The sequence below is a fragment of the Schistocerca piceifrons genome, chromosome X (assembly GCF_021461385.2).
Source record: "Schistocerca piceifrons isolate TAMUIC-IGC-003096 chromosome X, iqSchPice1.1, whole genome shotgun sequence".
Lineage (NCBI taxonomy): Eukaryota > Metazoa > Arthropoda > Insecta > Orthoptera > Acrididae > Schistocerca > Schistocerca piceifrons.
Window position 1 is genome coordinate 790,051,410 of NC_060149.1, and position 27,987 is coordinate 790,079,396.

General features: G+C 38.7%; 1 protein-coding gene across 1 annotated transcript; it reads left to right on the forward strand.

Moving 5' to 3' along the window:
- LOC124721891 (cystinosin homolog) lies at window positions 1-27,924 on the forward strand. Its single transcript, XM_047247043.1, has 11 exons — window positions 1-58; window positions 855-941; window positions 1,023-1,113; window positions 2,963-3,142; window positions 5,066-5,206; window positions 6,315-6,414; window positions 7,953-8,072; window positions 10,244-10,414; window positions 20,248-20,365; window positions 20,509-20,611; window positions 26,421-27,924. Exons 2-11 carry the CDS (start codon window positions 887-889, stop codon window positions 26,461-26,463), a joined length of 1,122 nt encoding a protein of 373 aa, XP_047102999.1. The 5' UTR covers window positions 1-58; window positions 855-886; the 3' UTR covers window positions 26,464-27,924.
- Window positions 27,925-27,987: the final 63 nt, after the last annotated feature.

Sequence of the window (27,987 nt, forward strand, 5' to 3'; positions counted from 1 at the left end):
GTTCAAATAGTAGCTGCACCAAACAAACGTAGTCAGACTTATGAGGCGCTTGTGGCAAGTGAGTTCGTCGACAGTTCAGCAACAGCACTTTCTTGTTAATGTTTAGTACATTTGTAAAGTAAAATAACATTCACAGAACAGTGCATATAATATGAGTGTAGTAAGCGTTAAGCATCGTGTGTTAAAATGAATCAAACGTTAACACGAGAAACGAATGCGTCTCCTATAGCCTACTGTTATTGAATGTTGCAAGATAAAATAGTCGAAATTTTTATTTAGAAAGTGTTTGTAGAGTTGAAATTGTGATAGAATGAGATTCATTCGTGGTCGATGTTATGATGCAACTGTATGTCATGCAGTAAATCAGATGACATTGTTGATTGCGTGTAGAAGACTTACAGACATACTGCTATGGAATTTGGCTTTACACATTTCATGAGGTATTTCTGTATCATAGTCTTCCTGCGTGAATGGGAGTAAGAGAAAAAGAAGGCAAAAAAAGGCAGACATTTGTGAATTATGTGTGAAGTAACTGGTACATTAACTCCATCTCGCACAAGTGTACTTCATATTTATTTTTCGTTGATATAGGTATTACTGATTCATTATTTTAGTTCACATTCACTTGCACTACTGGAAGTAAGAGCTTTATGATTATCTGCATGGAGTACTGGCATAAATGTTACTGTTATAAGAATACATTTGCGTTTGAATGAACAGTTCAAAAATTCAGTAACGTGTGTGTACTTTGAAACTAAATTTCTCATTTATGACTACATTATTTGCTAATTCCTAAGGAGACATAAATGTAGAGAAGACTCTCTTTACAGATATGCTCTTTCACTGTGTTTTAGGTAGAATCATCACATTTTTTCTGCAGCACCTGATGCAGGGTAAAATGCTGAAACTGCTTATTCTTCTGCTTGCTGCAGTAGCACCATGTAAGTCATCTTCAGTCTTACTGTTTTATGGAATACATTCATTAATAATCTGGTGAACTGTATACATAATTTTGCTTACAGACGGCTCCTGTACATCATTGGAGCTTCAGTTCACCCCACAAGATCTGACTCTGTTGAAAGGGGCTTCTACTAGTATTCTTCTGTCCCTAAAGTGAGTAAATGTACTTTTCAGTCTCGTGTACATCTCTTTCTCAATGTGTTAATGTTTGATGAAGATAAATATAGTTAAGTAAGAGATTGCAGGTTTCTTCTGCGATGAAATGGAAACATTTTAATCAAATTTTGAAAAAAAGCAGAGATTAAAGTACATTACAAGCATGATGTTTGTTACTGCAAAATTAAAGAAATTGCTCGTATTGAAGTGGAGCAATTGGTATGTGGAAAGACTAATATAACATAAATGTGGACAGCTTGTACATCGATTATATGAAGGCATCGCACAGTGATATCGGTAATTCTGTATCAAAGGTCACAGCTATGGAACAATATTCACTTCACATTTAGTTACTGTCAGGAATCTGCAAAAAATGATACTGTCACAAATGGCAAAAGAAGAGACCTGAAGCCAAATGGAAATAAGACTAAATTTGACATCCTCCTATTATCTAATATTTTGAATTTAATTTTTCATATTGGTATATTGCATTCCAGTTTCACGGTTTGTGATTACTTGTAATCTGCACAACATACTTTACTAAACTGATAACTTGCTCATGATTGTGTGTTAGTATGGGTCATTTGGATTTTTGTTATTTAGTTCATCTTAAAAAAAAAAAAAAAAAAAAAGTGGAGCAATTTAATTTGTATTCAAAATACATCGTTCTTTGCAAAATTGGGTGTTCTTGTAAATGTCACTGTGGTTAATTTTGGTGAAGAGTGTTATTTGTGGGTTATAGGAATAATGTAGTAGCACCTTCAGTGGAGTTCCATAATATGCAAGAAGAATCCATGTAGACATTAGTTATAGTTTTTGGTAATATTACAATTTTCATGTAAAGTATGTTTTACTCCTTCCTGTTCAGACTCCCTCTTTTGCTGCTCAACTATCACTTAAAAGATGTTTATACAATGATATTTGCCACCTCCTACCTATTTTGCATATTTCAGTATGGCACAGAAGTAATTAGGCTTCACTACCAGTTAATTTGTTCCCACAATGTTTATTTGGCTTTAACACTCGTTGGCTTCGCCAACTCGTAACCAGATTGTCACCTTTCAACCTAAGTTAGACCTCAGGGTGCAGTACAAATGAGACAAAAGTACCATAGAGCTGCACAATATGTTATTTATTTTTGTGCAAGAGATAATTTGGGTTGTGATATGCTATATACACAGCAAGACTACATATCATCAATTTTCTTGAAATTTTATTTGATAAAGATGAGGCTGCATTCCATTCTATAATCATGACAACTGGAAAGAAAAAGAAACTAGTAAAATTATAATTGCTGAATTTAGTGAAGCTTCAGACATTATTTTGGTGTTCTTGGTAAGTTTTTGGACTCAAGTGTATCTTTACCAGATTTGTTCCAAAATGTCTTTGTTGATACAGAATGGATCAAGTATATGAATTGTGTCTTACATTAGATTAATGTTGGTGAAACTGTCCACTACTTTGTACTCTCACCACTGGATATTTGATACAGAACCAGAAAAAACATTCTGTATAGACTGGTTTTTGTGCCCAAATGTGAGAACCACTCTTACATGTGTCACCTCAGTTTTAGATTTGCCTTCCGAAGTAGACAAAATTCTATGTTATATGAAACATTAACTGACAATAGTTTTGTCAATAAAAAGTTTAGGTTCTCGTCCCCACTTCCCACCATCCTTTCTGTATATCTTTAAAGAACTTTGCTATAATCATATTTCAGTAAGGTATTACTTAACACATTTGGCTGCTTTTCTGTTTCCTTTTTCTCCAACAGTGTTTAAAAATAATAGATACTTGTATTGCTTTATTGAGATTAACTATTAATGTTTCATTCATATGACTGTAGGAAATCACCTGAAAATGCAACTATTGAAATCTCTGCAGATCATGCAGATCTGGTATACATTTATCCAACCACCATAACTGTTATTGAAGGGAATGTATCTGAGGCATGGACTGTGAATGTAACAGCTGTGGACGTTGGTCGAGCACTTGTTGCAGCAAATACATCTAGCTCATTAATTGAGTGAGTATAACTACCAGTAGAATACTTCTATCTTCCTGTGTGCCGGCTGCGGTGGCCGAGTGGTTCTAGGCGCTTCAGTCCGGAACCGCGTGACTGCTACGGTCGCAGGTTCAAATCCTGCCTCGGGCATGGATGTGTGTGATTTCCTTAGATTAGTTAGGTTTAAGTAGTTCCAAGTCCAGGGGACTGCTGACCTCAGATGTTAAGTCCCATAGTGCTCAGAGCCATTTGAACCATTAACTGCCTGTGTGATGCTGTGAACTTGTGGTACAATGAACTGAAATAGCTGGCTGAATGTAGTTTGATATTTCAGAAATAAAGTTTCATTGTACACTCAGATTAACTCCATGCAGTGTAACACTTTTTCTGTACCATTATACTTGCTTTTTTAGGGTCTTAAATTGTAAACAATTATCCTTAACTTGCCATTGCTTTTTTATGGCCTTTCCTGTCCATGTGTAAGATGGAAGGTTATCATACATACATCCATCTGTCTGCATATTATATGAATTGTTTTTTTTTTTTCTTCTCTTCTGAGTGTTGAGTCACACATACTCCTCAGTACGACAATATTATGAAAGGATTGATTGCTACCCACCATAAGGAACGTTGAGTTGCAGACAGGCACAAGAAAGACTACTATACATTAAGCCTTCGGCCAAAAGACCTTCTAAAGCAGAAAATTCACACACAAGACCAATGTCTCTGGCTGCTGGGGCCCCATACTTCATTTGTTTCATCTTTTTTTCACATCATTACGCTTCTTTTGTCCTCTACCATGTATCCATGTTTCTCCTCTCTTTCCTTATACCTTGCCAGAACCCAGTTCCACATACTGTTTGTGTATTGTTGCCTAGATCATGGAAACCCTCACAAATGAACCTTACCATCAAATTACCCATCTTGGGATGCATGAGGCCCAAACCTCCTTCCTCTCCACCCGTAAAATTCACCAGCTCTGCAGTACCCAATTTCGGCATCCCATCTTTTACAATGAAACTCTTACCCTCCAAGAACTTCAGTAATAGGCACAACGCTACCTCAAAAAACACTCTCCCACCTGTTTGCCTCTTACTCCCTCCTTGGACTACCACTATCCACCAACTCTAAAACAGCCCCCAATCCTCTCCTCCGTCCCCTCATAGCCCACAAACCCTGCCTTGCTGAGCTCCTATATTTACCACACCCTTGGAAATTCCTTTCCATCACCATACACAATCCAGAGTGTAAACATACCCAAAACACAGATTTGAACCTTTCCTCCAAAAGCCTTAGTCCCATAGAGTATCAGTCCTTTCCAAAGGCCTTGCCTTTTGCCCTGCTCCCAAATTCAACCACCCAGGACCTTCTCTTCTCCTTCTGGTCCCTCCAGTGGAAACACTCTTTCTAAGCCAACCCTACAAGACTCATCCCAAAGCTAGTGTTAGCGTCTTCGTTGCTCCTTACGTGATCCACCCCCACTTCCACTGAATCACCCCCTGTTAACATTCCAGAATACCTCTCTCTCCCTCCCCCCCCTGCCCCCCTCCCTCCTCCCAACCCTCCTCGCACTGCTATGTTCTGCATTCTTCCATAAACCCATTCACCCAGGACGCCCCTTTGTAGCCAATTACAGTGCCCCTAATGAGAGAATCTCTGCTTTCGTGAACAAACACCTTCAGCCAATCGCCCATAACCTACCGACCTCTATAAATGTTTATAATAACCCCCAAAAACTGTGTTTGTGTCTTATCCTGTGATACTACTAGTAATTAGTAATTTTAAAGGTGGCTGATAATATTAGATCTTTTAATACCTTTGATAGCTTTTCTGCATATTCTTATGCTGTCTAGTACATAATGGAAAATATAAAATCTGTTAGTGCTTACGTAAATTGCTCAGTTGTTAATGACGTTGGCCATTTTTTTTCTCTTTTTTCCCCAGTGTAACTGAAGCCTTCGTGAGGCTCACTATTCAGCATTCAGATTTCCTTTATCATGCCAGCATTGTTGTTGGATGGGTATATTTTGCAGCTTGGTCGATATCTTTCTATCCACAAATATACATTAATTGGAAGAGGAAGAGGTGAGTCTAATATTCATCACAGTAAAAATTAAGATTGATACCATAATGAGAACATTGTGTGACTATTTCATAAAATGTTCGAATAAACTGGTGAGGGCTTCTATGGAACCTCCTGCCACTGTCCCTCCCTCCTTCTGCTAAATCATTTCGTTGTGTAAGAAGGGTAAGCATTATTAATAAAATATTGTTGCTAGTACTGCTGAGCATATTTAAGTGATCCAGAGTTCACTGTACCTCTCTGGTACAATACATTGCATTAAAAATGGCAATTCATAAGCGGAGGTATGCTATAATTTCTTGTTGATAACATACTGTGTTGCCTTCCCCTTCAACGTAACAAAAATGGTAGAAAGAAAAGGTTTCCGAGGTTCAATTCCCGCTTTTGTGTACCAGGAGCCAAGTGTTGTAGGAAATTCATGAAAACCATTCAGATTGTGAGTTTGAGTTAGTTATGGGAGTTTTGTGATGAGGCATATAAGCCTTTGTAACTGGCCTGACACAGCTTTTTGCTTTTATTGTTGTGTAGTGCTTTGAGACATACAAAATATTTATAAATGGGAAATGGAAAGCGACAGTAACTACCTCGAGTTAACATTTGTTTCATAATAGTTTTGATAAGTGGATATGTCTGAAGCACAACGGACATGGGGCGCAGAAAAATAATAAGCTTTGCCAAAGTTCCGTTGGTAGAACCTTTGTCCTTCCCATTTCGAGCTGCTTCACTCGGGCACATATTTTCTAGATGTTTAATTAAATTCTGAATTGCAGTATTGCTTCATTTATTTACTTTTATTTATTTATTTTTTTATCAAAGTCCAACCCTTAAATATTATATATATATTTTTTTAGTGAAGTCAATATTATTTAATAATTGGCATTGCAACATGTTTTGTGAGTATTCTTTGCTCATTAAGGGCATGTACTGTTCGTCAAGTAGTCTGAGTGAGACATGGGCAGAGTATAGAACTGCCATTGCATTCTCATTTGTTATGAATTGTTTAATATATGTATTTCTCTTCCATTATTTTGCAAATTGATGTTACATTGTTTACATCTCAAAGTGTAGTGCAGTGTTCGCACCTATTGTAGAGTTTTCCTTTTTTTCCAGTGTTGTGGGTCTCAATTTTGACTTTCTGTCATTGAACATACTTGGTTTTATTTTATATTCACTTTTCAACTGCGGTCTGTATTGGATTCCTGAGGTGGAGGTAGGCCGTTTCTCATTTCTTTTAATACTTTTGTTCTAAAATAGATCCGTGCTCCTTTTTTTTATGAGAACATATGTCTGTTATGCCTACATTCTCTTAATTCATTTTTCCATATTTTCAATGAAATTACTAAAATAATACAGAAAAGTGCACAGTAAATTATCGAGTGTTGACAGTTGGTGTCATTATTAACCTACTTAATGGTTTCTAGATTACAGAACTGGCATTTGCAGTAACTTATTCAATTTAATTTTAATTATAGATTAACACGCTGTAATGCTGGTACACCATGACCATCACTTAAGTAGTTTTTAGAAACTAACAATATTAGGAAAAGGTCAAGTTCTACTCACCACAGAGGTGACCCAATTGAGTGGCAGACAGGCACAATGAAAAGACTGTTGCACATTACAGCTTTCAGCCAAATCCTTAAGCATATCTCATGCACACATGATCTCTCTCTCTCTCTCTCTCTCTCTCTCTCTCTCTCTCTCTCTCTCTCTCTGTGTGTGTGTGTGTGTGTGTGTGTGTGTGTGTGTGTGTGTGTGTGTGTTTCCTTTGCTGAAGCAGGCTTTTGGCTGAAAGCTATATGTGTAACAGTCTTTTTTAAAAAAAATATTCCAACATGGAATTTAAATGGTTTGTTTTCAGGAACACCATAGGGTTAGGATTATATCTATTTTTTAACTAACATTACCTCAAAAAAATATTGGGTTACTGTTGTGTATTTACTCAAGAACAAAGTAAACTGAAGGAGGAGGAAATTGATTGGAAATGTTCACTCATTATAAGGTGTCATGCATTGTTTCCTTCAGATTCTTGTCCATAATTTCAAGCACGTTTCCCAAACTGTGAAGCTTTGTAGGCACAGAATAATTTTACAGCACATCTCCTTATCATTGTTGAGCAATAATAATATTGTTATCTGCAGCAAATTTCATTGTAGAGTAGAAAATAGTCTGCACATTGCATTTATTTAATTGCAGATTAATACATGCAGCAGCTTGTCATAGTGGGTGGGAGTTTTAGGGAAATATAAATTTAAAATGAGGCTTTAGTATAGTTTGCATACTTCACTGCTCATTGAAGGGAAGAACAGGAAGGAAGATCCACTGAGAACACTAAACTGTGCGGAGTTGGTGACATGTTTCCACCTCTTTAATGTTGTATCATTTTTCACGATAGTAAGACATGTACTACTTATTTTCACGCGAAATGTGTAAACTACAGCATCCAACTGTGCTTTGGTGTCTACTAAGTCATGGTTGTTTGATTAAAGATGCTGGTACAGGCTCATAATTTATTTGAAGTGCTGAGATTCCTTTCTTGCTCACTGCTGTTCATCAGGAATGCATAAAGTAAAAGTGTGTGGACAGTGATACATTTCACATCAGAGTTTGCTTCAAGTTAGCTGGAATCTTTGACCACATTTAAATAATTGTTACATCTTTTTGTGCTTTTAATAATTGTAAATGTTGTTTCACTAAACTTTTTGCATCAGTATTTGCACTTTACAGTAACCTGTTACATTTTTCCAGGAGGAATACTTCAAACTTTATCCTAAAGGACTGAATCCTGTACAAGTAAATGACATCGTATTTGCCCTTCACGCATCATTTGCGACATTCATCACCATAGTTCAGTGCTTCATCTATGAAGTAAGTACTTCACTTCATTACAGTTGACTTTGTCTTGCTATGACATAGCTTAAAAATAATAGTAATGTCAGAAAGGAAATGGAATTAAATGAAGATAAGCCCCCACCAAGTGTAAGTGCCTGAGATAGGGCCAATAAACTTTACACTGAATTTTTTTCTATCGGAAGCACAAACTTAACATATTACAAAGGAACAAAATCGAGGAAAAGCAACTGGATAAGATACAAAGCACTTAGTTGGAGAGTTTTTAGATTCAGGTAAGGTTAGACACTGAGGGGAATGACATCAGGTGTTCTTCAGATGCTAACAAACTTCCTAATTTGTGTTGTATATTTTGCCAGAAATTTTTATGTTGTACTTGACATGGGTATTTCGTATATATTCATGTGTGTTAGTTAGAGAGGAATGAAATTGCATAGTTTTTAACATTTTCTAAGAATGTCTAAGGATTTATGTTATCAGCACCAGTATTTAGATTATGTTTTCAGATGTTATTACCTATGGGGAAGAAAACTGGTACATTTTTCAGAGGAGCAGGAAGTGGCACAAGGACAGAAATAAAGATGCAGTTCTTCACTATATAAGAAATATGTATGGTGAAAGCCACCTATTATAATAGATTATGTCTCATGAGTAGTGTGTGTCACGGTGCTAGTGTTGTTTATCATTTTTGTCATTTCTTGCTGCCAGTTTTCCACATTTTGCCATTCAGCCTGTCTCCTTACTAGAAGCCTCTGGTCACTGTTGCCTTAAGGATATGCTCCTTCCATTCTCTAAGTGTCCTCTTTGTTCTCCCATGTACAGACATTTTCCAAATTAATATTTCCAGCTGTCACCCACCGCTTCTAGACGACCAAGCCTGAATAGATGTTTTGCTTTGTTACTTCAGTTATTGTCATGCTGGCTCACGTAATCCCGTATTCTATTGTTCTTTGCATTATTCACCCTTGAAATGCTAACACTTCTTCCCTGAACATGTAATTCAGCGCCAGTAGCCTCTTCCCCTGCCTCTGTCTCTTCATGTCCCATGTCTCTACACAGTGCTTAGCAGTACTCTCTGTATATTTGTTGATGATTTTCTATACCTTCTTGTTGTATTGGTATTCCAAAGAACAGGGTGAAGTTGCCCTATTGCTCTTTCCCACTTCACCTGTTTCATTATTTGTATCAGATGTGCTGTTGCTGCTTGATGACAGCACTGTTCACAAGTTTTTGAGAATCATATGCTTTCATGCCTTGTTGACATTACCATTTCCAATGTAACTCTCTCTTCTCCAACTTCGTGCACGATTGGTTCTTGGTCTTATTTAACACAGTTCATGAAGATAACTGGTTACATGTATATATGGGGAAATAAAAGTTAAAAACAAACTACCAATGAAATATTTCATGCCTCTCATCAGAAATGTCTATTTCAATGAAGTGCTTTAAATTTTTTAATTGCAGCCCCATGACCTCGGACTATATCATCTTCCTAATGTAAGTTCTTGGATATGATATATAAACTGCACACTTTTAAACTTTGTGACTCTGGTCCTCGAATTCATTTTTAAATTACTATTAATACTATTTACACAAACAGAAAAATGTACACACAAATAAGCGTATTTTAAGAGAGTCTCCTCCGCAGAAAAAATATGGAAGTGTTGTTAATGATACCAGAAGAAAGTAATAGAAACACTGAAGATTAGGATTTCATTTTATTCTCCATCAGGGGATGGGGAAGTGTGGAAAATGTGAAAGAGGAAAAGAAAAGTCACTGTGGAAGCAATGTATGTGCCAGGCTAGCTTTGAAACTGCTAGACCTATTCCATTTCCTTTCCTGCGTGACTGAAAGCTTTCTCCATCTTAGCTATTTCTGTCGTACCTCGACTATCATTATTGTTTTGTTTTCTGAATAAATAACAAATGGTCTGTGCTATAGTGGGAGATACTAGTGTTGGGTGAGCAAGTAATTTATAACTAGAGTTAAGTTGAGTTGTATGTCATAACCCAGATGAAATTATCTGGTTGCATTACGTAAATATTAAGCATAGTACTATTCTGTATGATACTTAATCTTAGAGTGAAGTGATGTCTTCCTATTTCTCTTTTGTTTTAGTTTAATGTCCACATTAGTGAAATACATTTCATATAAGTTTCTCATGATAATGTTTTCTCTTCATTCACAGCGAGGTGACCAAACAGTTTCCATCACGGCACGGGTTATACATGGCATATTTGCACTTTTCTTGTTCATAAGTGTAATCCTTGCAGCTACGTTGGTCATTACTTGGCTTGACTTTCTGTATTATTGTTCCTACGTTAAACTGGCTATTACTCTTATAAAATATGTTCCACAGGTGAGTTGTTAAATTTTTCTGGTGATAAACAGGAACTGTGAAAGGCTTCTTTGTAGTGTTTTAAATCAGTGTTAACTTTACTGTGTAGTAGGGATACTTTCTCCTATGGAATGAATGAGTGTGACAGTGAGAGAGGGGTTTTCATTGTTTGTATTTAATATTTTCTTCTGTCTTTTAAGTAGAAACCTAATTATTTCTCTACATAACTCTTCCATGGGATATTGTGACAACAGCTATTACTGTATCTTTTATGTAGTACAGATAACACATCAGGTGTATTTACGTGATTCATTCTTGCACAACCAGTTTCCACCCCATCTTCAGGCCCCTGTCTGGTTTTTAGTGATCACGTTGACACTGAGAAATCATATTATACTTTCTGTAGAGGGTCCAAAACATCAGTGTCTGCTAAACTGAAGCTTCTTTCCTCCTACGGTGTGTACGGTGGCAGTATATAAATACAGTTTGTTAATAACGTCTTTTAATGTGAAACATCATGTACGTTTGCACTTTTTTTAAAAGTATGCACACGCATACTGATGGTTACAGGGTAGCAGTTTAATTTGCATTTGTTTCTGGTTCATTTTTGGCCAATGTGCACATTTGCTGGGACCAAGTCGACACTCGTTGGTTATTGACACTTTCTCCTCATTCACAACAACTTGTCAGGTCTTACCTGACAACAGATGTACTACCCAGCTTCTTGTCTTTTCTTACTCTATAAGCATGTATTTTCTTCATAAAATAATGATGTAGAACCATGTTGTGGAGGCTTTTCAGTAGTTTTGAATTACGGGATAAGCTTGAAAGCAACCATAAAAAGTGGACCTCTTGAATGAGACACTTGATAGTTTTTATGTGAATCTGTTTCCCAGATTTGTACTGATTTTTGCAGAGGAATTATGTAGGTTGTAGGAACCTCATAGTATTAGAATGCTAAATATATTTGGTACTCTACAATAAATTGGTATCAGAAATGCGGGCTGTCATTATTGAAAATCATAGTATCTTGCCCTATTATTAATGCTACATACCACCAGAGGCTACAATAATCTAAAAATGAAGGAAAGTGCCGTTTATTTGTTGTGGCGCCTGAGGAGGCTCACAGTTTGTGTGCGGCGGACATTGGACCCTGAGCTATTGCGGCCCATTCTTCCTTCCTGGCTGCATTTCATTCCTCCTGCCCCTCTCTCCCCTGTCCTCACTCCTTCCCTTCTGCCCCACCCTTCCCTCCGGAAAATATTGGGAAAAAATGGCATTTTTTTCATCTGGGAGTGTTAGACTCTCATTCAAAACTTAACACTTAGGATCAGCCACTCAAAAAAATTTCAGCCAGAAGACCAGCCATTTCTGCCGTTATTTAAAATTTCAGTGTCACATTTGTGTTTGATATATCTGGTTTCTCATATTTATTTTGGTTCTTTTATAGATTACAAATTGTGCAATAATGATGGCAAAAAAATATAGTTAAACTAAACTCTGTCCAAACAGGCCTCAGAAGGCCCGACGGTACTGACCGATCACTGTGTCATCCTTGACCTGTTGGTGTCGCCAAATGTGGATATGGAGGGGCATGTAGTCAGCAGACGACTCTCCTGGCTGTTGTCAGTTTGCGAGACTGGAGCCGCTACTTCTCAATCAAGTAGCTCCTCAGTTTTCCTCAAAGTGTTAAGTGCACCCTGCTTGCCAACAGCACTTGGCAGACCGACTGTAACCTATCCAAATGCTAACCAAGCTCGACAGCTTCGGTGGTCTGACAGGATCTGGTGTTACCAATGCAGCGAGGCGATTAACAGAAAGTATAATTATCCTTTAAAAAAATTGATTAGAAGTGAGTACTTGAGCAGTTTCACTTGACGTTTCTATTGGAAAGTCAAATTGCTCAATGGAACATGTACTAAGCCAGGTAACCCAAGAGATATTTGGTGCACAGCAGCTGAAATTTATAAATTCAGCTGCTGCAATTTAAGCTGTACTCTTAGGATCTTGCGTAACCACACCCTCGGAAAAAAGAAATGGTAAAAACTTTTTGACGACCAGTATTCTATGTGAAAGCTGAACTTTTCTTGTACCTATACTGTAGGTAACCATGTTGTTGTTGTTGTTGTTGTTGTTGTGGTCTTCAGTCCTGAGACTGGTTTGATGCAGCTCTCCATGCTACTCTATCCTGTGCAAGCTTCTTCATCTCCCAGTACTTACTGCAACCTACATCCTTCTGAATCTGCTTAGTGTATTCATCTCTTGGTCTCCCTCTACGATTTTTACCCTCCACGCTGCCCTCCAATGCTAAATTTGTGATTCCTTGATGCCTCAAAACATGTCCTACCAACCGATCCCTTCTTCTAGTCAAGTTGTGCCACAAACTTCTCTTCTCCCCAATCCTAGTCAATACCTCCTCATTAGTTACGTGATCTACCCACCTTATCTTCAGCATTCTTCTGTAGCACCACATTTCGAAAGCTTCTATTCTCTTCTTGTCCAAACTAGTTATCGTCCATGTTTCACTTCCATACGTGGCTACACTCCATACAAATACTTTCAGAAACGACTTCCTGACACTTAAATCTATACTCGATGTTAACAAATTTTTCTTCTTCAGAAACGATTTCATTGCCATTGCCAGTCTACATTTTATATCCTCTCTACTTCGACCATCATCAGTTATTTTACTCCCCAAATAGCAAAACTCCTTTACTACTTTTAGTGTCTCATTTCCTAATCTAATTCCCTCAGCATCACCCGATTTAATTTGACTACATTCCATTATCCTCGTTTTGCTTTTGTTGATGTTAATCTTATATCTTCCTTTCAAGACACTGTCCATTCCGTTCAACTGCTCTTCCAAGTCCTTTGCTGTCTCTGACAGAATTACAATGTCATCGGCGAACCTCAAAGTTTTTGCTTCTTCTCCATGAATTTTAATACCTACTCCGAATTTTTCTTTTGTTTCCTTTACTGCTTGCTCAATATACAGATTGAATAACATCGGGGAGAGGCTACAACCCTGTCTCACTCCCTTCCCAACCACTGCTTCCCTTTCATGCCCCTCGACTCTTATAACTGCCATCTGGTTTGTGTACAAATTGTAAATAGCCTTTTGCTCCCTGTATTTTAACCCTGCCACCTTCAGAATTTGAAAGAGAGTATTCCAGTTAACATTGTCGGAAGCTTTCTCTAAGTCTACAAATGCTAGAAACGTAGGTTTGCCTTTTCTTAATCTTTCTTCTAAGATAAGTCGTAAGGTTAGTATTGCCTCACGTGTTCCAACATTTCTACGTAATCCAAACTGATCTTCCCCGAGGTCCGCTTCTACCAGTTTTTCCATTCGTCTGTAAAGAATTCGCGTTAGTATTTTGCAGCTGTGACATATTAAACTGATAGTTCGGTAATTTTCACATCTGTCAACACCTGCTTTCTTTGGGATTGGTATTATTATATTCTTCTTGAAGTCTGAGGGTATTTCGACTGTCTCATACATCTTGCTCACCAGATGGTAGAGTTTTGACATGACTGGCTCTCCCAAGGCCGTCAGTAGTTCTAATGGAATGTTGTCTACTCCCGGGGCCTTGTTTCGACTCAGGTCTTTCAGTGCTCTGTCAAACTCTTCACGCAGTATCATATCTCCCATTTCGTCTTCATCTACATCCTCTTCCATTTCCATAATATTGTCTTCAAGTACATTGCCCTTGTATAAACCCTCTATATACTCCTTCCACCTTTCTGCCTTCCCTTCCTTGCTTAGAACTGGGTTGACATCTGAGCTCTTGATATTCATACAAGTGGTTCTCTTCTCTCCAAAGGTCTCTTTAATTTTCCTGTAGGCAGTATCTATCTTACCCCTAGTGAGAAAAGCCTCTACATCCTTAAATTTGTCCTCTAGCCATCCCTGCTTAGCCATTTTGCACTTCCTGTCGATCTCATTTTTGAGACGTTTGTATTCCTTTTTGCCTGCTTCATTTACAGCATTTTTATATTTTCTCCTTTCATCAATTAAATTCAATATTTCTTCTGTTACCCAAGGATTTCTATTAGCCCTAGTCTTTTTACCTACTTGATCGTCTGCTGCCTTCACTACTTCATCCCTCAGAGCTACCCATTCTTTTTCTACTGTATTTCTTTCCCCCATTCCTGTCAATTGTTCCCTTATGCTCTCCCTGAAACTCTCTACAACCTCTGGTACTTTCAGTTTATCCAGGTCCCATCCCCTTAAATTCCCACCTTTTTGCAGTTTCTTCAGTTTCAATCTGCAGTTCATTACCAATAGATTGTGGTCAGAATCCACATCTGCCCCTGGAAATGTCTTACAATTTAAAACCTGGTTCCTAAATCTCTGTCTTACCATTATATAATCTAACTGATACCTTTTAGTATCTCCAGGATTCTTCCAGGTATACAACCTTCTTTTATGATTCTTGAACTAAGTGTTAGTTATGATTAAGTTATGCTCTGTGCAAAATTCTACAAGGCGGCTTCCTCTTTCATTTCTTCCCCCCAATCCATATTCACCTACTATGTTTCCTTCTCTCCCTTTTCCTACTGACGAATTCCAGTCACCCATGACTATTAAATTTTCGTCTCCCTTCACTACCTGAATAATTTCTTTTATCTCGTCATACATTTCATCTATTTCTTCATCATCTGCAGAGGTAGTTGGCATATATACTTGTACTATTGTAGTGGGCGTGGGCTTCGTGTCTATCTTGGCCACAATAATGCGTTCACTATGCTGTTTGTAGTAGCTTACCCGCACTCCTATTTTTTTATTCATTATTAAACCTACTCCTGCATTACCCCTCTTTGATTTTGTATTTATAAACCTGTAATCACCTGACCAAAACTCTTGTTCCTCCTGCCACCGAACTTCACTAATTCCCACTATATCTAACTTTAACCTATCCATTTCCCTTTTTAAATTTTCTAACCTACCTGCCCGATTAAGGGATCTGACATTCCACGCTCCGATCCGTAGAACGCCAGTTTTCTTTCTCCTGATAACGACGTCCTCCTGAGTAGCCCCCCCCCCCCCCCCCCTCCCGGAGATCCAAATGGGGGACTATTTTACCTCCGGAATATTTTACCCAAGAGGACGCCATCATCATTTAATCATACAGTAAAGCTGCATGTCCTCGGGGAAAAAATACGGCTGTAGTTTCCCCTTGCTTTCAGCCGTTCGCAGTACCACAACAGCAAGGCCGTTTTGGTAATTGTTACAGGGCCAGATCAGTCAATCATCCAGACTGTTGCCCCTGCAACTACTGAAAAGGCTGCTGCCCCTCTTCAGGAACCACATGTTTGTCTGGCCTCTCAACAGATACCCCTCCGTTTTGGGTGCACCTACGGTACGGCCATCTGTATCGCTGAGGCACGCAAGCCTCCCCACCAATGGCAAGGTCCATGGATCATGGGGGGAACCATACATTAATTTAGAGCATAAACTTTTCTTGTTTGTGCATTCACACTACTTAACAGTGATGTTGGTATTGCCTGAGTACATCACGTGTCCTATGCTCTGAATATCTGCCTGCATTCGGTGGCAAGATCACATGACATAAGCTGTGATTGGCTGACAAAAGTGTGTTGCAATCTCGATTTCGGTCCTTCGGAAGCTACTATGCTGCATTTCATGAAATTCTAGTTTATATTTATGAAAATATGTAGTGTAAATGCCCCACACCAAAGATCTTTCCAAAACACATTGTTTTTTTTTTCTGAGTTTGAACAGCTGCTCATTTGGGATGATGTCCATAGCCAAACCATCTCATTGAACACCCAGCTGCAAGCTGCTGCAGTCCACATTTTCCTTCCTCGTTTCACCTTTTCTCTTTGTAACGTCTTCATCCCTTTGTTGTTTGCAGTCAACAGGGCAGACTTATTTCAGCTTATTGGTCAGCTCCCTCACCTTTTTGCTGCTCAGCGACTTCAACACAAAAGGGCCCTTCAAGAACCTGTCTGAGAGGTTCCCTTTTGTCTGACCTCAACCAACTCAGCCTCATCTGTCTTAAGACTGGAGCACTCGCATTTCATTTGGACTCCATGCACACCTATCCCCATTTGGACCTATTGTTCTGCACTGCTCAATTTGCCCATTGTCTCGAGTGGTCTGTTCTTTCTGACACGTACTCGAATGAGCATTTCCTGTGCACTATTTGTTTGCTGACTCCCCCACCTGCATGCAAACGCAATTGGCAGCTCCCTAAGGCTGATTGGAGGCTTTACTCCTCCCTGTTGACCTTCAACAAACATTTCCCCAGTTGTGATGACCACGTAGAGTACATTATGAACATTATCTTTTCACCTGCGGAATGTTCCATACCTGACATCTCTTCTTTACTGTGCCGTGTCCAGTCCCCTGGTGGGCTGAGACGTGCAATGACATAATTCGCACACGGAGATGTGCTCTCCATGTTTGTAACAGTCATCCTATGATGGTGAACTGTATTGGTTATAAACAGTTAGGTGCACATTGTTGCCCATTCTTTGGTGGTAGCAAACAAGCTAGCTGGATTTTATTTGTTAGGTCTTTCAACAGTTTCACTCCCTCTTCTGTTATGTGGGGGCAACCTCTTTTGGTTCTATGGGCCCAGGGTTCGTTCCCTAATACACGGCCTGTGACAGTAGCAGATGATGTTGTTATGGGTCCTGTTGCTATCTCCAACATCTTGGGCCACTATTTTGTGGGGATTTGAAGCTCCACCCATCATCACCCTGTCTTTATCCCTCAGAAATGAGTGGAGGCCACTTGGGTAATATCCTTGTCCTCTTAGGATCATGACTACTACAATTCCACTTTTACTACGAGGTAGCTTGACTATGCTCTCACCTCATCCTGATCTGCTGACCCAGGGCCGGATGATGTTTTTACATTCAGATGTTGCAGCACCTTTCTCTTGTGGGCAAGCACTTTCTCCTTCATATGTACATTTGGGCAGATGGCTCATTTCCCAGACACTAGCATGAAGAGTGTGTCATACCAGTAAGGCAAACACCTTCCATCTAGCTACTGTCCCATTTCTCTCACCAAGTGTGTTTACAAGGTAATGGAATGTATGATTCATGGTCAGCTGGTATAGTGGCTCGAGTTTCGAACCACTGCAAAATGTTATTTTCGCGCACACCGTTCTGCTGTTCACCATCTCATCACTTTTCAACCTGTACCATGAATGGTTTTTTGCGGAACTACCAGACTGTGGCTATCTTTTTGATTTGGAGAAAGCCTGAGAGACCTGCTGGAGGACTGGTATCCTCCATACTTTCGACACGTGGGGCTTGAGACACTACCTGCCCCATTTCCTCCAGGAATTTTTAAAAGATGGAGTTTCCAATGTATGTGTGGGTTCAGCCTTGTTGGTCATCTTTATCCAGGAGAATGGGGTGCCTCAAGGCTCTGTCCTCTTCGCTATAACCGTTAACCCTATTACAGACTGTCTCCCACCCCTTTTTGTCGATGACTTTGAGATCTATTGCAGTTCTCCACGAATTTGTCTCCTTGAGCAGCATCTTCAGCGATGTCTCGAATTCCTGGGGCTCATGATTGATAGGGAACTTTCTTGGTTCTCCCACATGTCTTACCTGACCACATGCTGTATGCGGTCCCTCAGTGTACTGTGTGTCCTAAGCAGTAATTCCTGAGAAGCAGATTGGGCCACCCTCCTCCATTGATACAAATCCCGTTGAAACTAGAATATGGGTGTTTCATTTATTCCTTTGCACACCCATCCAGCATAGGCTGTCTTAACGCAATCCATCATCCTGGAATACAGTTGGCCACTGGTGCTTTTAAACTAGCTCCGTTGAATCTCTCTGCATAAGCTGCCGAGCTACCACTGTCATACTGATGTGATGTCCTCCTCAATGGATATGCATTCCGTTTGTCTTCCATGCCCGACCACCCATTCTGTGCCCCCTGTTTTGACGTCTCCCTTGAACGCCAATACGGGGTGCGACCTCCTCCTGTTACATCCTGGAAGTTCACTTTCGGCAACTGCTCCGGCAACTTAACTTCACACTACCTGCCATGTTCCTGATGGGTGTGAACCCTTCGCTGCCTTGGCTTTGTGTGGTGGCCCACGTTCATCTTGTACTTCATTCACTTTCCAAGGAAACTACTCAGGATTGGATCTATTGCTGTAAGTTTGTCAACCTTAGCATACAACTTAGTGCTAACTCTTTCATGGGCACTGAATGGCTCTAAGACCAACTGTGTGTTGGCACCGACCATTTTCGGTATCACCTTCCAGAACGCTGTGAGATTTTTTTACAGCAGAGCTCTTTGCTCTCTACCAGATCACGCCGTACATTTTGTGACACAGGGTTTTTAATTATCATATGCTCTGATTCTCTCAGGGGCTTTTAGAGCCTCCATGTGCTGTACACAGTCCGTCCCTTAGTTGAATGAGTCAAAGAAAGCTTCCACTTGCTGTCTGTTTAGGAAGCCATTGTGATGATCATGTGGTGGGAAATGAGGCTGGTGCTGCTGCTGCTGCTGCTGCTGCTGCCAAGGCTGCAGTCCTCCTACCTCGGTCTGCTAGCTCTTCCATTCCTTCGGATGATAACTGTGTTGCCATCTGCCGGCAGATGGTGTCACTTTGACATCACCACTGGTCTTCTCTTCACAGGAATTAAACCTCTCCCAATGGCTTGGACAATGTCTTCTTGGCCCTCTCATTGCAAGGAGCTAATTTTATCTAGGTTGTGTATTGGGCACTGTCATTTTAGCCATTGCCGTATGTTACGTGGTGATATCCGACCACTTTGGGCTCATTGTCATAAACTTTTGACGGTTCACCATTTCCTGACCCAATGCCCATTTTGTAACCGCTTACAATCCAATGTGTTTACCATTTGAATTATCTGCCATTTTAGTGAACTGTGCATGGGCTGTTGATCACATTCTACTTTGTATCCGTTGTAGCAATATGGTGAAGGACATTTAATCTTTGATTTGGGACCTCCACTGTCTGTACGGTGTATTTTGTAAACCTTTCTCCATGGGGAATTCTTTGCTTTAAGCTCTTTTCCCTTTCATGGATTGGGCTTAATGTATAGTCACTTTAAACTTCTTTTACTTATTGGTGTTTAAGGTTATGACATTGGCACTTATGACCTGAGTTGTTCTTGTGCCGAAAAAATAAATAAATAAAGTGGCATGTTGTCCCACCCTCTTTCCTACATTTTTGTGTGGACTTAATGCTGTTTTGTTTCCTCTTTTCTTGTCTTGCCTTTCTCTGGTGTTGTCCCCGTTGTTGTGCTCACGGTATGAGAAGAATCGGTGGCTGTGCTGGTGCCCCAAAACATGTCCCCGACATTCCTTTTACCTCTTTATTTGCCCATTTTCCCACTGCCTAACTGGACTGTACTGTTCGTGTTGTTCCTCCGTGCTTTTTGCCACCTTAGCTCATGGGACCGATGACTTTGCTGTTTGGTCCCCTCCCCAACCAACCAATATTTGTTGTGGGTCCATTATGGACTGTAGTGTGGTTATATTTCATTCTCCTCACTATCAGTGGGTTCTGGTGGCTGAATACACACACCCTGACACTCTGATGAAGTGTAATTCTTGTGTAAATAAATATTCCAAGAAAGATTAAGCTTGATGACTTTTTGTGTTGTTCTACTATGAAACTGCCAACAGATTGAATTACAACTGTTAAGAGTGAGCTATTCTTTACTGCGCACTAATCACCAATGTGCTTCAATTTTTAGCCATTTAAAACTACTTTTATATGACAGTAATTCAGTATGTACTTTGTGTATAAAATAAATTTGATTCTTTTTTTCATGATACTGAATAAATTAAAAGTTGGTTACATACATAATGGAAAATCTCTTTATAGGCTTACATGAACTACAAACGCAAGAGCACAGTGGGGTGGAGCATTGGAAACATCTTGCTGGATTTCACTGGAGGAATGCTGAGCATGCTGCAAATGATTTTTAATGCCTACAACTACAGTAAATATCAGTTATTTATTTGTTGTATAAGCATTACTATGCACCATGCTGCACTTTAAAATAAGTCATACCTTTCTCCTTGAATTTTAGTTTGTTCTGATTATATCAAAGCATTGTCAGTAAAATATTTTTTTAATTTCCAGATGACTGGAATTCGATATTTGGAGATCCTACAAAATTTGGGCTGGGTCTTTTCTCCGTGATATTTGATATTTTCTTCATTATACAGCACTATGTGCTTTACCGGTAAGTGTAATTAGCATCTGCAACAAAACTGTATGGGAGGGGGTGTCAAAGGTATGTGTGGCCGGTTGGGTGGGAGGGAGGGAAGAGAAAGATAGGTAGGCAATTCAACTTCCCCACTGAATGTCTGGTAGTGTAAACTTAATTTTCTGATATTTAAGTTCAGTTTTATTTGGAAAAAGTACTACACTACCTTCAGAACAGTGCATTGCTAGGTGTGTTTCCCCCCCCCCCCCCCCCCCCCCCCCGCCTCCCCCCCCCCCCTCCTCCTCCTCCTCCTCCTCCTCCTCCTCTCTCTCTCTTCATTGTAAGTTTGGTTGTATATTAGGCATTCCAATATGTTTTGAACATAATGTCTCTTGACTTCAGTTTGAATTCATGTTACTTGTTTCATATTATAATGAAAGATAGATTAATTTGATTCTGAAAGCGTGTTTACCAAACTACCAGCCTTTGGCATCATCAATCTTTATCTTGGTTAGTATTGCACATCGTAAGAATGCTGAAAGTTCCTGGAGGAAAAAAAGTTGTTTTCTCTTCCTTTATCCTGGAAGAAAACATTTTTCATGCAAATAAAATAAAATTTTTGTCTACAGCGAGAAGATACATTGCCCATTAAACTGGTTGATAAATTTATTCAATAAATACAGGGTCATTGCTATCGCATATTAAGCTATCACTGCATAGTTCAACATTTTTACGTTGTTTAATAGCTTAATACAGGGGTTTTGCCATATTTATGGATGAAGGTTTGGCTATTGGGGTCCCAAGCAGGTGTATTTTGAAGAATTCAGGAGGCTAGGGCTGGGCAAACTATATTGTGTTTCATCTAGCTCGAAATTTCCCAATACACTGCAGCACTCAATGCAGTATGGGCCTTGCTCGAATTGTCACATGGCATTTCCCTCGCACAGCACTAACACATGGAATATGCAAGAAACTGTGAACTAGCCACTACACCACTCTACTGATCTGATTAAAATTTGATAATTTTGTTAAACACAGAAGAAAAGAAAAATAAGTTTTCATACTTGTACTAGTATGGATACTGTACACAAATGTTTATGGTGCTTTTTAAGTAAAGGTAACATTCAAAGCTGAAAATGCTGCCCTTAAAAAAAGTTGATTTTGAACCCATGCCAATATTTTGTTTCTTTAGGAGTGTGTGAGATTGTTTGCCAAGTGGATTGCAAATGAGAATTTTGGTTACTGTTCACATATTAGAATATCAGGTAAAAATGTCACCAGCTTTTAATCATGTGGTGATATTCAGATGAAACAGAAAAGAAAATTAATCCAGTATTAAATGCCTAATAGGTAAAATAAATTCTATTGAAGTGACTGTAATAGTTACCATGAGAATAAATTATGATGGCAGGACCTTTTGTGGAGATAGCTCCAACAAGTATCACTAGATCATGGGACAAATGAAAGTTTGAGAATTGGACTAAATCGTGATTGCTCTCTTTTAGTTATGAATTAGTTGCTGTTATTACATAACTATGATGAGTGCGGGAGGGTCGGTGGTGGCGTGTGGGCAGCAGATTTTTTCATCCTGCCAACATTGGGAATCTGTACCACATACTTCCGTTTTTTATGAACATCTATTACATTTAAACTGCAGTTAGCCTGACTCCATTTGTACTTTGAAATTGGACAAATACTTGACAATGGTAGACATTTCTACAGGAGACAGTAAAAGTCTGGATAAGGGCCAATGGTGTACTTAAATGTTTCCTACAGTCATGTTTTTGATGCTCACTGTGAGGTATGTTGGGTACAGAAGGGGATGTGTCAGCTGCTGGTTCTAACAGCCAATGAGAGAGTGGCAGGCAGACAATGCATTTAGAAGCAAGAGAAATTGTTACATTCTCACATTAGTATAAAAGTGAAGTCCATTGTGTACACTATTCAGAAACAAATATAGCTATGTTGTCAGGTCTCTGTCTATAATCATAACCACAACCTCAGAAATCACAACATTAAGAAGAAACAACCAAATCTTTGTAACTACAAAGATACAAATTTTGTAGCTGTGCTGTTAGGATAATGATGGTTATTCAAAATAGTGATAATGTGGATGACAGCCTTAGTAAGCTAAAAGGCAGTGAAGATCAAAATTAATGTAAATTATTTGTTTTTGTTTATTTTATTTCCCCATGTGTTGTTATAATGTAGACAGTCCTTAAATGGCATAACTTTAAAATAGGTGTAATAATGTTAACATTTTAGGCAGATACTTTGTTTTATTGACAGTCTGTAATTTTGATTAGTCAGAATATGTTAAAACAGGTGCATCTTTTATAATTAAGAAAAGAGGTTGTCTTGCATTAAGGATCATACTAAACTTGGGTAAATGTGTTACATTTGTAATGTAATCATTTGTTTGCAGTGCTGTAACACTGAATGGTGTAAATGAGCTGTTGACAAATGTTCTAGGATTAGGTTTACATGAATTGTTCCATGTAAAAGCTGAAAATCATTGTCTATTTTAATTTGTCTGTGAAAATATTTTGGCATTGCTATCACACATTGATCGCGAAATGTTCATATTTTCTTCGATGATCTGTCAAATAATTTGTCAGCCATCACACGTAATTCTTTAATATTTAATTTGGAGATTTATATTGATGGTATTTGTTAAGCGGTTTGTATTATAGCCCATGTCTGTTACATATTCCGTCTATGGCAGGCCAGCTTGGAAAAAGTTCTTGAGTTATGTTATTCCAGGCCACTTGCAGATGATGTGCTGCACTTAACTGATTTGTGCACTATTGCACACGAAACCATCAGACATGTTGGGAAAAAGGCGATCTGTTTTTTATTACCAGTGCATGTGATGCATCATGCAGTGAACACTGAGACCTTGCTTGATATACCAAAGAAATAAAACTGTTATCTGCTATGGTGATTCTGATGACGGTGCCTTCTGCCTAGCTCACTCTAATAAAACACACACATTCCATCTGGAAAAGTGAAGAGTTGCTCAATCCTCTAGACACCTGATATTTCAAATGTGCTACAGTGCATTACGGTCGCAACATGCTGTCACTGCTCGTCCTGTTTTCTAAAGCTGGTTGTTTGCACATAGTTTGCATATAGTAAGACACACTACTCTGGCAATTCTAAGAAAATTGCAAGAGAAGTTTTACACGTCTATTATGTATGTGTACGAAAGTGCCTGCCATATGAAGTCATTGTGGTCCAGCAGTAAGTGTTAGAGCTATGCAAGGTGGGTCGTGGACGAGGTGATGGTTCAGATACCGCTAACACTTATTTTTTAACCTATATCTTTTTCACCAATGGTTACATTATTTAATTTATGACATTTTTATAATGAAGTTGTAGTGAATTTCATATGTTACCTGATATTTACTATTTGTAATTAAATTTTCAAGGATGAGGGGACAGTCTTGGCAAGCCGAAGTCGAAACTCAGTAAATAATTATGTGAAGTTATTCACAATCGTTAATATGGTAAGTCACAATGTACCAGACCTTAAGAGTAATGTACAATTACTCATCAGATGTGCTCTCAACAGCACATGTTGCAGGATGGTACCTCTCATACAGACATGGAAAACGTAAATTGAAACTTGATGCAAATACATGTTTTTTTTTTTTGCATTACGTGACCTCTCAAATGTCATATAAATTAAATAATATGACCACTGATGGAAAAAAATAGATTAATAATTTAGTCTTAGTGGGAGTTCAGCTGTCACCTTATACATATTTGTCTACAAAGATGGAACACTATATCACTTGACCACCACGAACTCTTGATGTCTAGCACCTGCACACAGATACATAAGCCACAGTATAAAAACGGAAACTTCTCTTGTGATTTTCTCAGAATTGGCTGTGTAGTGCACCTTACTACTTGCACATTATGTTAATTGCGTACTAAAGATGTAAAAAGTTTGAAGTAAAATCTGTGATCCCAATGTCGTGACCTCCCTTGTTAGTAATTCAGATGTGCAGATAGGTGTAAATCAGTTTAAATTTACTTTCATCTCCTGGCATACTAAAATGTGATGCACTGGGTTCTGTATTTATGGTAGCATTAATACACTACTGACCATTAAAATTGCTACACCACGAAGATGACGTGCTACAGTTGGGAAATTTAAGTGACAGAAAGAAGATGCTGTGATATGCAAATGATTAGCTTTTCAGAGCATTCACACAAGGTTGGCGCCGGTGGCAACACCTACAACGTGCTGACATGAGGAAAGTTTCCAACCGATTTCTTATACACAAACAGCAGTTGACCGGCGTTGCCTAGTGAAACGTTGTTGTGATGCGTCGTGTGAGGAGGAGAAATGCGTACCATCACATTTCCGACTTTGATGAAGGTTGGAGTGAAGCGTATCGTGATTGCGGTTTATCGTATCGCGACATTGCTGCTCGCGTTGGTCGAGATCCAATGACTGTCGGCAGAATATGGAATCGGTGGGTTCAGGAAGGTAATATGGAATGCCGTGCTGGATCCCAACCGCCTCTTATCACTAGCAGTTGAGATGACAGGTATCTTATCCGCATGGCTGTAATGGGTCGTGCAGCCACGTCTCGATCCCTAAGTCAACAGATAGGGACGTTTGCAAGACATCAATCATCTTCACGAACAGTTTGACGACATTTGCAGCAATATGGACTATTAGCTCGGTGACCATGGCTGCGGTTACCCTTGATGCTACATCACAGACAAGAGCGCCTGCGATGGTGTACTCAACGATGAACCTGGGTGCACAAATGGCAAAACGCGATTTTTTCAGATGAATCCAGTTTCTGTTTACAGCATCATGATGGTTGCATCTGTGTTTGGTGACATCATGGTGAACGCACATTAGAAGCGTGTATTCGTCATCGCCATATTGGCGTATCACCCAGCGTGATGGTATGGGGTGCCATTGGTTACATGTCTGTCACCTCTTGAAGCTCTGTTTGACTCAATACCCAGGTGTATCAAGGCCGTTATTACGGCCAGAGGTGGTTGTTTTGGGTACTGATTTCTCAGGATCTATGCACCCAAATTGTGTGAAAATATAATCGCATGCCATTTCTAGTATAATATATTTGTCCAATGAATACCCGTTTATCATCTGCATTTCTTCTTGGTGTAGCAATTTTAATGGCCAGTAGTGTATTTATGGAATATTCTTTCTGTACATAAACATATTTAAAAACTTGAGTACGTGCCCCCCCCCCCTCCCCCCATTTGCTTTAGTATTATGTTAAGAGTGAGGAAGGAAGGTAAGTAATATTAGGATAAAACTCCCATTGATGACAAGGTAAAGTCTGAACACAAGTTGCATAGGACAAGGATAGCGAACTAAATTGGCAGTATTCTTTGCAAAGGAGAGGATGTAATATTCGTTTCGTTTGATTTAGACACTGTGCAAAACATAAATGTAAATGACTGGGTGGAGAGTCTGAACCATTGTGCAGCTAAACATGAGTCCAACAACTTAGTCAGTACCACTTTCCTCAGTAAGAGACCTGTAGCATCAGAGTATTTGGTTCAAAAGATATGGGATTGATTGTGCAAAACACTCATATTTAACACATTGACTGCCAAGAGGTTGCCGGTGGCCACAGCAGAGCCTTGCACTGTGTGCCCACTAGACTGGCGGTGAAATGGCCATCACTACAGGAGTGGCAGTTGATATGTTAAAGATTGAAGACTTGATAGTACATAAAATTTCTTGACATGTTTGAGAATTATTTTGTTAGTTTTTTAATAATTTATCTTACTGCTATATACAGTATATATTAATTTGTCTTACCACCTCTCTGAATTTTGATTTCAGTGATCGAAAGCAGACATCAGAAAGTATTAAAGAGCCTATATAACATGACACCAGTTTTATGTTCCCTGTGGTTTTAATTCTATTATCACATTATTTCTTCTGCTGCTTAGTGTTACATACTCATGACAGACTGAAACAGTCATGGTATGGCAGAGTATACAGTATAAGAAGAGAGATAATCTTGCCTTATCGAACACCATATTTGTATTTATTGAATTTTATGGTAATGTGCAAGGTGGAGGAAATGCATTTTTGAAAATGTACAAATGTCACCTATTAAGTACCTTCTACTGTGTGTAAAGAAAAACAAAAAGTATTATGACTAGTGATGTAAAGTTACCTTGAGGACCAACTTTATAGCTATATATTATAAAAACCTAATTCTTGAGTTTGATACTTGTTTCTCTAATTCAAATTTTAGTCAGTATTGTTGGTGGCAGGTTGAATCTGCTGAAGGATATTTTTCAGTATGTGCCATGGCCACCAAGTTTTGCAGTGCTGTGGCATACAGATGAAATTGGCAGAAAGTGATGAATCCTGTTCAAGTTGTCATGTTTTATCTTATTGTGAGATATTTAACAAAAAATACATGAATGATGAAGTGTGTGTAGTCACTTTCAAATGAAAGCACAAGGAGAAACAGAAAGAAACAATATACACTCCAAATCTCCTCAATCCCTGATGTGCATTGATTTCTGTTTTACATCCATTATTATTAAATATTTATGTTTTAAAATTGTGTGTGTGTGTGTGTGTGTGTGTGTGTGTGTGTGTGTGTTTTATTTATTAGACAAATGTAAAATATGAGTAAATTTGATATTATCTATAATTGTTACAGTATTAAATTCTGTTAGTAATATAAGATGTCAAAGGATCCAAATTATGTGAACATGATTAAAGTTAAAAGGGTATTATTATTGTGCACTGTGGCCATTCCTACTCCACTATCACTGTACTAAATTTCCTAGTGTCATAGTTGTAACTGACTTGTACTCTGTAGCCCAGCAAATTTTTTTAATTTTTGAAATGCATAGCCATGTAAAACATTAACCATTGTGCCCCTGCTAACATCTCATTGTTTTAAAGGAACTGACTTTGTAAAATGAATGAAAGAGTAGTGTGATGTACCATGTTACTAGTTGGATTCTTGATGAGAAGATCAAGACTGGTATTACAAAGGCTGGCCTATTGCACTGGCTATTGTAGTCTTTCTAATTAGCTCAGTCCCCCCCCCCCTTTTTTTATCAGATCTGGTTTTCACAATCTTTGTGGAGGGGGAAAAAGTAGAACTGATAATGTGCTCAGATTTCTATGTGGGAGGTTGGAAACAGATGGTTTGAAACATGGTTGAATGAGTGACTGAATTCAGTCATTTTGTAATGGAATAACTTTCAGTGTTACAAAATTTTTTTGTAATAAAATGTTACCACTGACATAAATATTTGTCACAAGGTGATGTTGAAAGAAGTATTATTTTGTGAATAAATGTCAATTTTTATGAAAATTTATTGTCTAGTACTGGTCTTGCAGATGGATCAAACTACTATTTCTGTTAAATTAAATATTT